The 13,846-nt window shown below is 35.7% G+C and overlaps 1 protein-coding gene across 1 annotated transcript; it reads right to left on the reverse strand.

The window, feature by feature from the left end:
- Positions 1–9,232: 9,232 nt before the first annotated feature.
- LOC113286196 (probable transcription factor KAN4) lies at positions 9,233–12,840 on the reverse strand. Its single transcript, XM_026534883.1, has 6 exons — positions 11,723–12,840; positions 11,456–11,532; positions 11,226–11,262; positions 10,746–10,887; positions 9,774–9,918; positions 9,233–9,673 (listed from the first exon to the last, which is right to left on the reverse strand). The coding sequence occupies exons 1-6, from the start codon at positions 12,276–12,278 to the stop codon at positions 9,413–9,415; spliced, it is 1,218 nt and encodes a 405-aa protein (XP_026390668.1). The 5' UTR covers positions 12,279–12,840; the 3' UTR covers positions 9,233–9,412.
- Between the last annotated feature and the right edge of the window lie 1,006 nt (positions 12,841–13,846).

Here is a 13,846-nt window from a genome sequence, read left to right on the forward strand (position 1 = left end):
CAAATGCTTGATCTCCTTGGTTCTTCAACATTACTCGAAATCTTCGTCACTTACAAGTACTCCAATGATTCTAAATATGTTCAACTCAGCATCATAGTTATTGAAGATCTGTAGCTATAACAATGAGAAAACAGTTGCTCTCAATCATTGTTATACAGTGTCATAGTATCATTATACATCATCAAAGTCCAATTGCATCACAACTTTGACAACAATACTATGGTGATATATATCACTCCCCCTTAGTCAATACTTCATCTTAAAATGAAAAGCGCTCCCCCTTACATAATGATCCGTAAACCATATGTATTTGTAGTGTGAACTACACATTAATTCTCCCCCTTTTTGTCAATATAAATTGGCAAAGGTACGAAAACTAGCGGAATCCTCATGAAATTTTCATAGAGATACTTCATGACCAAAAGAGAATAACATATCAACTTGTTTAGATGCCATCATCTAGTCAAAACTAAATGCATTCATCAAGGAGTTTATAAAGATACAAGATAACATCTACAATATTCCACAGCCGCACTCCCCACAAAGATTTGGCAATTAAGCACAAGTTCAATGAAGAACTCTCCCCCTTAAAATGTCATTCCCGAAAGAACAACAATAGCGATCTTAATTTTACAAGAACAGAAGGATTTCTTTGGACATTAACAAATCACATGAAACATGAATTTGTATCCAAAAATCTCAATTGAATTAACCACAAAGAAAATGATCAATTCAATTGGCCATGCTAAACATAAGAGAACTTACGGAGCAACACAATACATACACAAAGATGTGGATCAGGGAAAGATCAATACCGCGGAATAGTCAAGGATTCATTCTATTTTTCATCACTATTTGCACAATCACATATAATAGACTTAGTCTTTGAAAACAAAATTTCATCCTATCTTTCATCAATATTTTCCATAATAGGCTTAACTTTTGTTTGTCAAAATTTCATTCTATCTTTGCAATATATAAAACCAATAAAGGTTAATACTGCAAAATCAATCTTTGTCCTTAGAAGGTAGAATCAATTTTTTTCGCACGGATTTAGACCAATAATAGCTACCAAAGGCGTATAAAAATATTTTCTTAAAAATAAAGAACATACAAAGTCAATAAAGACCATGCATCATAGTTCACATAAGATGATTGTGCACATTCAAGAATCTCATAGTAATGTGTACTACTGCCCATTCTTGAACTTCCTTCTTTGTGATTCACCAACAACATTCTTGTAAAAGCTACAACTGAGCTTAGAAGAGTAGTACTCCAAGAATCCAAGTGCCCAAGTCCAAGAGAAGTGGAACAAGTGCGACGAAATGGAGCACAAGACTCAAAAACAAGAGATAGGACAAAGACCAATCTTAACTCATCCAAATTCAGATGAAATGGAGCACAAGACTCAAAAACAAGTGAATTCAAAGAGGAAGATAATGCAAAAAGAATGAGGTAATTCCGAGTTTAGACGAAGAAGTTACGGCCAAAACAAGTTTACCGAATTTCGACGTCTACGGTCAAGTATGCATACCGGTTTGCAAACGAATTGCCATGACCTGGAGCAGTATGCAAACGGGTATGCGTACTAAAATCCCAGGATTTTGATTTTAAATGATGGTATGCATACCTGGTATGTGTACCATGAAGTCCAAACATCCCGAACTACTATTTTCAAACCTAAACATTTAAGAACCTTAAACACAGATCAAGTTAGGTAGAAATGAACTATAAGCAAGGTACATGGATCATTATAAGTACTCCAAGCAAATAAAAACACAAATCTTGCTCAACTTTATAGAAGAATCCAATCAAATTCTACAGTCTTACCGAACATAATCTGTGCGCCCCAATTCTCGTGCTTCCCTCACCGTATACATAGCAGGGCATTCCTTGGTGAGGATGCACTAACAACACACTCAAGTTGTGTCGAGCAATGTCTTTCTCACCAAAAGTGACTTTTGGATTATCACGAAAGAGATCGCTTTTAGAACCTTTCACATCCAAATCCATCTTTCCAAAGAACTTTTCGAGTTCCAACATCATGTATACTGCCTTCTCCATAGTCATGGAACTTTCTGGGAGATCATTCCTTTTTACGCTCAAAACATCATTGACTTTCTTTGGTATTCACTTCTGAGTGCGTTTAGGAATAATCGGAACCTTCTTCCCATTACTCTCTTCTAGAATTCTTGGAAGAGAATTGGATTGACTATTATTTTGCAAGTTAGTCTTTCTCCAATTGGGAGCATCAGATCTTGTCTTCGTCTTTACGAAGTTATCATTTTGATAACCATTACGATTGTGAAAAGGATTCGTATGACATTTATAAGCAAATCTAGTTTTATCACAGCACTGATTCCTTTGCCTAAAGGTTGGACAGTTACAACCTATAACGTTAAGAGGATTAGTCTTAACATATGACCTTGGTTTCACAACTTTTTGTGATTCCCAAACAAGAACATCATGAAGTTTCTCATTCCTTATACGGAAACGATATCTCCTTTCCGGATGACCTTTATTTCCGCAATAGTGGCAAACATAAGGAAAGTTCTTACCTCGATCTGTGTGTGCTGACTTTGGAGGTGGATATACATTGCTCTTTCGAACTTTAACCACCGGTGAAGATATTTCACTTTTGCCATAAGTGGAAACCTTTTGTTGAGAAAAATCACTGGCCTTGCCAAATTTTACCTCTTTGCTAATACTTGGAGCATATATTCCCTTATAGCCCAATCCTCGTGTATCACGATGATTTTTACTTGCTCCTAGCATAGTGGTTAATTTGCTTGAACTAGTATTGAACTTTTTCAAGTCATCTTATAACATCTTGATTTTATCAAGAGCAGCAGGCAGCAGCTAAATCAGCCTCAAGGCGTTTTTCTCGAGCGAGATAAACGCTTTCTCTGTCATCAAAACTTGTTTGCTGGGAGTTAATCCTTGCTTCATATTCTTCAAGTTTCTCTTCCAACAAAAAATACTTTTGATAAGCATTATCAGATTCAAGTGACTTTATACGTAGGTTTTCCTCAGAATCCTTGAGGATCGATTCATTAGAACGATTTGAAACATAATCGTAACATCTTCTCAATTTCTTGTTTTCTCGAAAGAGTCAGAAGAGGTGTGACATGAGAAGTTGTCATCTTCTTCTTTTCCAATGAATTCAAAACCTTAACATACTCTGAGACTTCCTCATCAACATCTCTATCAATATTTGAATCACTTTCATCAGAAAGTTCATCCAACTGTTCTTCTAGGCATATTTCCCAGACTTCAACAAGTTCTACATCAAGAGAATGTTTAGATACTGACCTAGATGTGACAGTTCTCTCAGGTGGATCCAAGCTTTGAAAATCATCTGGTAATTTATGAACTGGTACGTTATTAGAGATAGACTTGTCCATAAAGTCAGATCGATGCAAACACATACTTATAAAATCTTAAACATATTTTCCTGCTCTGATACCAATTGAAAAAGCGTGGGTCTAACAACCACACCCAATATTTCGTTCGGTAATCTGAATAGACAAACTCCAATATACTTTCAAGATAATCAACTAGACAGTCAGACTCAATCTAGAGAAAAGTATATCAAAGAGTTTATATCTCAATTTCCCAATTCAATCCGCGATCAGCAAATAGGAATTGGCGTGCCCGATTGAATATAAGAGAAATAACTTAAATGGTACGAAAGACCAATGTTCAAGGATCAATCAATTTCAATCAACAACCAAAGGTTGGATTTACCAATTGATCGACTCAACGCACAACCTGTGATATTTCAATTATATAACAAAATATTATGCGGAAAAGAAATAATTTTGTTAATGAAGAAAACCGTAAATACAGAAAAACCCCGGGACCTAGTCCAGCTTTGAGCACCACACTGTATTAAGCCGCTACAAACACTAGCCTACTACCAATGAGCTTCGGATTGGAATATAGTTGAGCCCTAATCAATCTCACACTGATCAAGGTACAGTTGTGATCCTTACGTCTCTGAACCCCAGCAAGATTCTACGCAATTGATTTCCTTAGCTGATCTCACCCACAACCAATGGTTGCTACGACCCAAAGTCGAAGACTTGATAAACAAATCTGTCTCACACAGAAAAGTCTGTTGGAATAGATAAATCTGTCTCCCACAGAAATAACTACGAGTTTTGTTTCGTATTTTGATAAATCAAGGTGCACATGAACCAATTGATAAACCAGACTTATATTCCCGAAGAACATCCTAGTATTATCAATCACCTCACAATAATCTTAAGCGTATGGTAGCGAAACAAGATATTGTGGAATCACAAACGATGAGACGAAGATATTTGTGACTACTTTTAATCTTACCTATCGGAGATAAATCTCAATCAAATCTTAGCAAAGATAATACTCAATCACGATAGTAGAAGTAAGATCAGAACATGCAACTACAGAGAAAATAGTTGGGTCTGGCTTCACAATCCCAATGAATTCTTCAAGTCGTTAACCTACAGGGTTTCGTGAAAAACCTAAAGTTAAAGGAGAATCGACTCCAGTCGCAACTAGTATCACATAGGAGGTGTGGGGATTAGGTTTCTCAGTTGCTAGAGTTCTCCTTTATATAGTTTTCAAATCAGGGTTTGCAATCAATGTTACCTTGGTAACAAAGCATTCAATGTCCACCGTTAGATGAAAACCTGATTAGATTCAAGCTAATATATTTCAACTGTTAGATCGAACTTATCTTGTTATACACAAATGAAATGTACCCTCATTTAGGTTTATGTAACCGTACCTAAACGTGTACACCATGTTGGCTCAACAGTAGTCAACCGAGGTTATCCATATGAACACTCTCATATCAACCTTATTCATCTTAACCATAACTAGTTCAAATGACTCAAATGAAACTAGTTAAAGAGTTTTTCAATTGCTATATTCTCATAGAAGTGTACAAGAACACAATTGAAGCAAAATCGGTTCGATTCACTCGAATCAATTCATGAACATTATGGTCACGGTTTGCAAAGAATGCATTCCTTATTATATAAATGTATTTTTTCATGTCACAACCGATTTTAGAACTTTAACCACTCAAGTGTGCAAACGGGTACGCATACTTGAATAGCCGGACTAAGTTTGGTTTCCGTCAGTATGCGAACGGGTACGCATACCTCCAAACCCGTCAGAATTTTCCGGACGTGAACCTTACGCCAGTATGCGTATGGGTACGTGTACTTAGGTTCCCGGACTTCTCAAACCAACTGGTATGCATACGGGTATGTATACTACGGTTCCCGGACATGGATCACATATATGCAAGAGTGCATAACATGTCTAATGCTCAACTACACAATCTATCCTAGTCTGAGACATCACTATAAGTAGATTAGAAATCTAGACTTATAGTTTTGATCACTAACATTGACAAACAAGCTTGAGATAGCAACGCTTGCGAGTTCGACCGAGCAGTGCTCTAACACTTTGTATAGTTGAGACCAAGTAAACTAACTCCAGGTTACTCGGTTTTTTCAGTATCCCTACGCCTACAATCAATCTTGTCTACACACATGGAGCGACTTAAGGTATTTGACTATTTAATTTAGGAATTTATCCTTCAACAATTCAACTTATTTGGATCGTAATCCAAAAGAGCAAAGGAATAATTTTTTCAGTAACCTCTTTATCGATCTTTAAGACCAACAAGTTAATCAAAGATATTTTGAGTTACACAGGTGTTCTTTTCAATCAATATAAACTCTTTTGTATCAGTTAGATCAACTAAGATATAAATACTATCAAAGATAATCAATCTTAGTTCACAAAACTATCAAATTAGATCTTAAAGAGAAATACCAAAATATTTGTCGATCTATACAACAAGCAATAAAAATTCTATCAATATAACCGAGATTGTTGGATCCCAGTCGATCTTAAAGAGAAATACCAAGATATCTAGTGTATTTGGAGAAGCAAGCTAAGTAAGATAGATTTGATGACGATTTCCTTATGTCTCATCCACATGACGTATATCAAGTACGCCTTTATCCAATATGCTATGGTGGTTGAACAATAAATACACTTGTTCCCTAGCCAACAAGATAAATAGTGAACATATAAGCCTTCAAATGTCATCAATACTCTATGGGTGAAACATGAATATATATGGGCCAATGTTTTGGAGGGAGAATGTGAAATAGGTAGATGCAAATATTAGGTTATTGAGATATAATAGAACTCCTGGTTATATGCGAATGGGTCAGGAGGGTGAAATACATCCTAGCCAGCGTACACCAACCAACAATGATACCTCTCAATAGGTGATGTCGTTCCGAAACTGCAAAAACCAAAGATTTTAATTAGCACCCATATAAACTCATCAAGATCGGGTGACCTTTCTTTAACCTCTTAATGACAATTCTGAGAAGAGTTAAGCATAATTAAATGTCTAGACTTAGACTTTTAATAAGTGTTTTTGAGGAGTAATGATGGTTCTGGAGAAAGTGCGCATGGCTTTGAATAGGCATGAATTACCAAGGGACGGTACATCTCACCAACAGTCTTAAATGACCATTAATAATTTTATTTTGGGCGTTATAAAAGGAAATTAGATAACTAAACTCTAAAACAGAAAGAATTAAACTAAAAGAAGAAAGATAGTTTAAAAGAAAAGAGAGATTAAGAAATGGAAAATCCGGGAAAAAATGCACCGGAAAATAATCTTCCTTCATCCACTTATGAATTTGCAAAACGAGTTGTTTTACATCTTGAGACCAGGGAGTTGGAGAATCTGAAAAGTTCGCTTCAGAGTGAAATTGAGAGAAGTAATAATAGAACATAGTATAGAAGGATTCATGAAGAAAATGCTGCGGAGGTTTTTCTTGGAAAGAAATAAAAGAGAACAAGATGATCGTGAAGATGCATTTATCTGGAGGAAAAGTCGCAGTGCAACAAAAAGTAAATCTGATGAGAGTTATGAATGTTACATTGAGGAGGAAAGTTCAATTGAAGATGATTCTAATGCAGGGGAGAGAAAAAAGAGAGAAGTTAAAAAGATCGAGGATGATTTGTATAAGAGAAACTTAGAGGAAAAGGAAAATCCTCTCATATTTTCCACGACCATGCAAGAACGGTTGAATATTGATTCAGATGGAGAAAATGTTGATTGTATTGATGCAAATGGGGAACCGCTAGAAGGTGAAGAATCATAGGAGGATGGGAGGGAAAATGATGATGATGAAAGCATCGGTGATTCTGGAGATGGAGCTGATGCTAGATAGGGTTTTGCTGCTTAAACTGGTAGTGAATACATTGCACACTATGAAGAAGATGATTGGGACAACCACGATGGAGATGATTGTTACTAATCACCCCGGGACATCAAGAAAGACAAGGTTGTCAAGCTTTGGATTAAGCTTGAAAATGATTAACAAATTTCTTTTGAATATGTCTTTCTGGTGCTTGTTGTTACTCTTTTTGGAGATAGTGTGAAGAATGAAGGAGTATCTTCTTTTTTTCCTTTATTTGACGGTTCTTTCTTTTGTTTTGATGTTCTCCGGGTTATAGTTTTGCATGTCAGGATGGATGGTTTCTTGAACTGCTTGATGATAAGTTTTTTGTTTCAGGCCGTAAATATTCTTTTTTAATTTGTCCACTCTAATTTCTTTGATGGGTAAAAAAGGTGGTAGTAGAAGTATTTTGATATTGTCGGTGACAGACCGGATCGAGGATTATGATGGTGGTAGGAACGATAGTAATGCTGCAAGTTTTTTTTTTTTTTTTGGTATTACTCAGTTGGGTCTTGTAACTGTCTTCGTGGTTAAGATTATGAAACAGAAGAACAGTTGATAAAGGTTTCTCGTATTATGAATGAATGCGTAATTTCTGTTAGATGTGGAAGTTTGGGTTGCAATTTGATTGATGGTCCGAAACAGATAGTTTGAAATGCTAACAATACAATTGATAAATAGGTCTAAAACTTGATTGAATCTGATATATGATTGATGGTCTGAAACAGATAGTTTGAAATGCTAACAATAAAATTGATAGATGGGTCTAAAACTTGGCTGAATATGATGTAAAATAGAATTTTAGAGAAATCGGGATCGGAAGCAAACCAAAAAAATAAAAAAGTAGATAAACCAGTGCTTATGTCATGACGACGGAGCAGAGCTCCATTTTACCTTTTTCTTTTCTAGAAGTTACGGAGAGGACATCTTCCTTTGTACCCCTGACTTAACTAATTGTATGGTTGAGGATGAAATATTGATGTTACGAATCACCCGGGGGGCCAATTGGTTCATATTGACATATTCTTTGCCCTATTTTCTCCTCTAGTTTATCAATTTGTTCATCAAGGGGGCAAGAAATAAACATAATCTTTACTCACTCATTTAACTATTAACCTGCCTGGAACAGGCTTGACTCAGATTTACCCTTTGCTAGTGTGTTATCGACTTGTTTCAAATGCTTTAAACGTCTTCTGACTCATCTCTAGTCACGGTCTGGGAGTCAGAGTTAGAAACTTAGCATTCACATTTCACAACAACAACAAAAAAGAAGAAGTAGAGTATGGGGGCCTATGGGGGTACATGTGGCCTACCTTACAACTAGTGCTGCTGTAAAACTCATCAGAGAAATGCATGATTCCCATAAACTCATTAATGATCAACAGACAATATTTTACACAGATCATCATGAAATTAAAACTAGCAGTACGTACTAGTTCTGTCAAATATTGGACTTTTCTTTCCAAATAAATCAATCAACTGTGATTCACTAATTTGTCTTCCTTCTATCTGTCCGCCTAGCTAGCTGTATATAATTCATACGATCTTTTTCTCTAGATCTTATCTGATCAAATGAAAACCCTAAAGGCCAATTACTTGGTCACCAAGAATCATACAGTGATATTCAAAACTGGTGGGGTCCCAAACAGACCTCCGCCGGTCTATAGACTCTACACTACATGCAATGTTAAACTAGCTAGCTAGTTAGCTACTAACCAGCTGTTCCATGGCAAACCCTAGCTAGATAGCTAGCTAGTTAACTAATGGTACGTCTAATATTACTCACATAACTCCATTTAGTACTACAACTCTGACATTTTCGGTCAAATATATACTGATACAATAGTCTGTAACTCTAACTTATTGGCTAGACCTGCTGGTGTCTCCATGTTCAGGTCATAAATTCCAGAGGCAATATTGACAGTTTTGATTTACAAGTACTACTACACACTAGTAATGCCATGGGTATGTTTAGCAGAATATTTTCATATTAATTGTACCATTCTTTTCATCCTTTTTTTGTTTCCTTTCTCTGAATCTAAAAGAACAACAAGGCATCAACCTACAAGCATATATATCTCATCAAGTTTTTGAAGATATCTGTTGATGACTAACCAAAAATATACTATTACTTAACTAACGAATTAACATTTAAGTAGGGTGATTAGTTGATCACGATGATGGTGATTTGAGTTGGGGACTTGAACTACTTGATCACGAGCGTAATGATGATGATGATCACCCATGGATTGCCAACTTTGTCTTCCAAGGGTGAACTCTAGGTTTGGCATTGGCAATCTAGTATTCTGATTCTGCGAAGATCCCAGACTGGAATTGTTCAAAAATAATTTCACCCTCTCGTTTTGTGACAAATGGAGATTTGTCATTGACACGTATTCATCCACCTGAAAATTGAGTTCAATATACAAGTTAATAATAAGAGTTTCAAATCAAAAGGGGGATCACAAAATACTCTATATTGATGTAATAAGCTGAAGTCTGTACCTTGGTTCTTGACTCATTTGTTAATAGTAAATCACTGGTAGATCTCATTAGGGGACGTCCGGTTGTAGTTGCATCAAAGTCTTCATGAGTTGATGGACTCAAAACATTTCTATCCATGGATGACCATGATCCCCGGCGTTCAAGTCTGGTGAAATTGAAACATATTAGTTTGGATTAACCCAAGAAAAAAAAAATGAAATTAACAAATTAATGTAGCACCGGTCGGTATTACTTATTCTTTCTAAACGGCAAATGTTTTCAGATTTCTCCATCATAGTCAAAAATCATAACTAGAAACAAGAGTATTGTACGCGTATCTGTACTGATCTTTTGCATAACTAGACATGCAGGTTACAGTTTTAGAAAATTTTGCAGTGAGCAATTTATGTACTGGTTGTTTTGAAATATACAAATGTGTTCAGATAAAAGACACGGAAAAAATGTACACTACGGTACAAGCATAAAGAAAACAAAGTAGATTAATGTGAACTCAGTGTTGAAAATATACTTAATGGAAGAACAGATCATTATTAAACATAATGGGTAAGTAAAACTACCATGGATATCAATGAAGTTTGGTGTAAACTTCATTAAAACATAGACATTCTCTCTTAATTGATGGAGTTGAATCCAGCTATTTCCACGAATACAAAGTCAACAAAATCCAACCATAAGAAATTAAGACCCATTACATATACTTCTAATCAAACTGATGATCATAGCTTAGTAGCCCTAGCTTAGACTGTTTCAGCAATATCAATGTACTTGAACTCAGTTGTTATTAATACATTTTTTAAATCTCATCAGATATTATAAGTATATACTTAATGCGTTGGATACCGTATTATTTATTCCAGATAATAATGACATGGTCTTGTTGCATATCTATGTGACCTGATTCTTATTTCATATTTGCATGTAGTGCCAAAAAATTAGGGCAAAATAACATTTGGAGGATAGTTGTGTGCAAACCTTGGTGAGTAAGAATTAGGATGATCAGCAGAGTTGAAGTATGGTTTCTCACAAGATAATCCACCACTACTACTACCAGCTTCAACTACATCAGCAGCAATCCCCATCCTCTGATTTAATCCCATTTCTGTCTCCTCTTGGCCTGAAAAAAAAATTATTCATGACATTTTAGAAAAAAATACATATACTGCATGTACTTTGTCAGACACTAAAAAAACAGCAAAAATAATTCAAAACTTATGGACCAAATTTGGCAAGGTTTTTGTCCATTATAAAACTCAACCAATTTTTTTTTCTTTGTTGGTGAACAAAAATCATGATGGCCAAGATGATGAACTGATAAGAAAAACTACCCACATTTCACCATTTTAGAAAGAAAAGATCTTGCACCGAAATGAAAACTTATCAAAGAATATCACTTATAAAAAAAACTACATATTGGGTTCTAGCTATGGTATGGTAGGGGGAAAATCCAAATACCTGTTCCTTTGTCAGTGCTCTTCACAGTTCTATACATCTGCATGAATACCAACAAGAAGGGGGGTTTAGAATTTTTAGTGAGATAAAGTCCACATTGTTAAGAGTACTATGTACTAGCTCTCAGTCTCTACTATATTAATAAGAGATGCTCTTGTCTTTGCTTCTAATCTATCTTCTAACTAATAGAATACTAATCTTCTTAATTCTAATATCAATATATGGATTCTTACTTGTAAGTGGCTTTTCACATGAGCTAATGTAAGATCCTTCACATTCATCAGCTCCAAAACTGATTTAGGTGTTGCCCCTACACATTTGAACACAATAAAATCATCAAGAACAATATTTGAATGAACTGTAACAGTAAGCATATTAAGCAGACAAATGAACACATGATAAGAAAACCAAAGAGAAGAGAATATAGGGATAGAATAAGAAGAAGAAAAATGATCAGAAAGATATATGATGGTACTAAATGATTATTATTATGTTCTTACTCTCATGTCCACCGAGAAGCTCGACCGCGTGAACGAAATGGGCATGAAGGGTAGTAGTCCATCTCATCCTTGGAGCTCTAATGCTTCTCTTGCTACCATTAATCATTCTTGAATTTCTCTTGAAATCACGTCCATAAATTTGAGGCTGATGATGTTGGTGTAGATGGTGGTGGTGTTGGTGTTGGTAGTGTTGGTTCATCAGCTGGTTATTGAAGTGTGATAATTGCTGTAAAGATGTAAGAGTAGGATCTAAACCCAGAGTTAAAGTGGGTTCATCAATGTTATAAACATTACGCAGATGATGATCAAAAGCAGTTCTTTCTAAATACTGGAAAGAAGCAGCTCCTGTTTGTTCATGGCTTATATCACTTCCAGTAGTGCTACTTCCAGCGGAATCTGTTGTCACTGAGCTTCTATTATCTCCACCGGCGTTAAAGAGTGGTGTTTTCATTGATCCGTCAAAACCCATTTCTTTATAAGCTTTAAACCAGTCTGATGAAACTGAAGGTGGACATATATTAAGAGAGAGATCCGGAAAAGCTGATGCAGTTCCCATTGCTTATACTTCTACTGACGACGACGATGATGATGATGATGATGATGATGAGTTGTTGTTGAGAATGACAATAAAAACACAAAACTGGTGGAAACCCAATAAGTTCAAGAGCTCATCCACAGATCTACTAGATGGAGTTAAAAGGGATTTATATGGACAAACTTTAAAGGGAAAGAGAGAAATGATTAATTAATTAATTACTTAATCAGAGGGACAAAGTAAAATAAAATTAAAATAGAGAGAGAGAGAGAGAAAGGTGAGTGAGTGAGTGACTGAATGAAGGAAAGAAGGAATGAGGTGAAAAATGTGGATGAGAGCCAAAAAAGGGGAGGAAGGTGGTGTTGTGATTATATCATGAGTACCCTATGATTATATGCTGCATGGTTGTGTGAATGAATGAATGAAAATTATATATTTTTAGAGAGAGAGAAAAGAAAGTTATAATGAACAGTGAATGCTCTCTATCTCTGTGGTTTGTTCTTTTTAATGGAAAATGCTAGGGTGGGGGAGACTCTAGCCAGGTTTTGAAGAAAATAAATTGCAGAGAGACTCACTAGTGTTTATTGACCAGAGCTAGAGAGAAAGTGAGAAGAAGAAGAAAAGGAAAGCAGCAGGGATGGAAAAAGCTAAATAGTAAAAAAGAGAAGTGAAGAAGGATCCTTTTAAAGTTTTTCTGGGGATGAACGCAAGGAGAGAAAAGATAGTAAAAAGGGGAAGATGTAATTTAAGGAAGCAGAGGCAGAAGCCTAGTTAGTAAGTTCGGGGATGATTCACGAATTATTCGCGAATTTTTACGTATCACGAATTTTACCGTTTTATTCGTGAACGTTTGCAACTCCGAACCCAAGTCGCGTATTATGTGGCATTTCCGGATTATTTTCGAATCGTTCACGAATTTTACGTATCCCGAATGATACGTCCGTTTAATTTGCCATAAATTCTTTAGCTTTTACGTTTTCAAAGACCCTACTTTTTGGGCTTTACTGCCTCCCGATCATACACGACCCAATATTAGACGTGTTGTAATTTTTATGAAACAAAAATGACTGAAAAGATTTGAAGGTGAAGATGAGAGAGATTTCAAACTCACTAACCAAGCATCTAAACCACCATATGACGTCCTCTTGGATGACTAATGTTGTATATATAATTAATATCATCATATTAAGTTTATTTCTTCTTTAAATAACTCACACATATGCATAAAATTGGTCTATGACCTTATAAATACAAATTATTTGTTATATATACATACCGAATTTTCAGAACCGAACTCACATTTATAAATCGAATTATACACGTACGTACGCCGTTCCAAATTACTGACAAATCACGTCCCGTTGACCGAATTTTGGACCGAATCTGGATTTTACAAAACCGTATAATACTCGTACGTTTGCCGTTCCGTACGTTTGTCGAATCACGAATTACTAACTAGGGGCAGAAGTGGTATCAAGAAAGATCACCACCATCATCCCTAGAGAGAGAGAGAGTGAGAGAGAAGTGGGTTTTGTTTCTGATTACCTTATCTTCTTCTCCTTCACTTTGTAAATGGAGGGGAGGGAGAA

The sequence above is a fragment of the Papaver somniferum genome, chromosome 6 (assembly GCF_003573695.1).
Source record: "Papaver somniferum cultivar HN1 chromosome 6, ASM357369v1, whole genome shotgun sequence".
In the NCBI taxonomy this organism is placed as follows: Eukaryota; Viridiplantae; Streptophyta; class Magnoliopsida; order Ranunculales; family Papaveraceae; genus Papaver; species Papaver somniferum.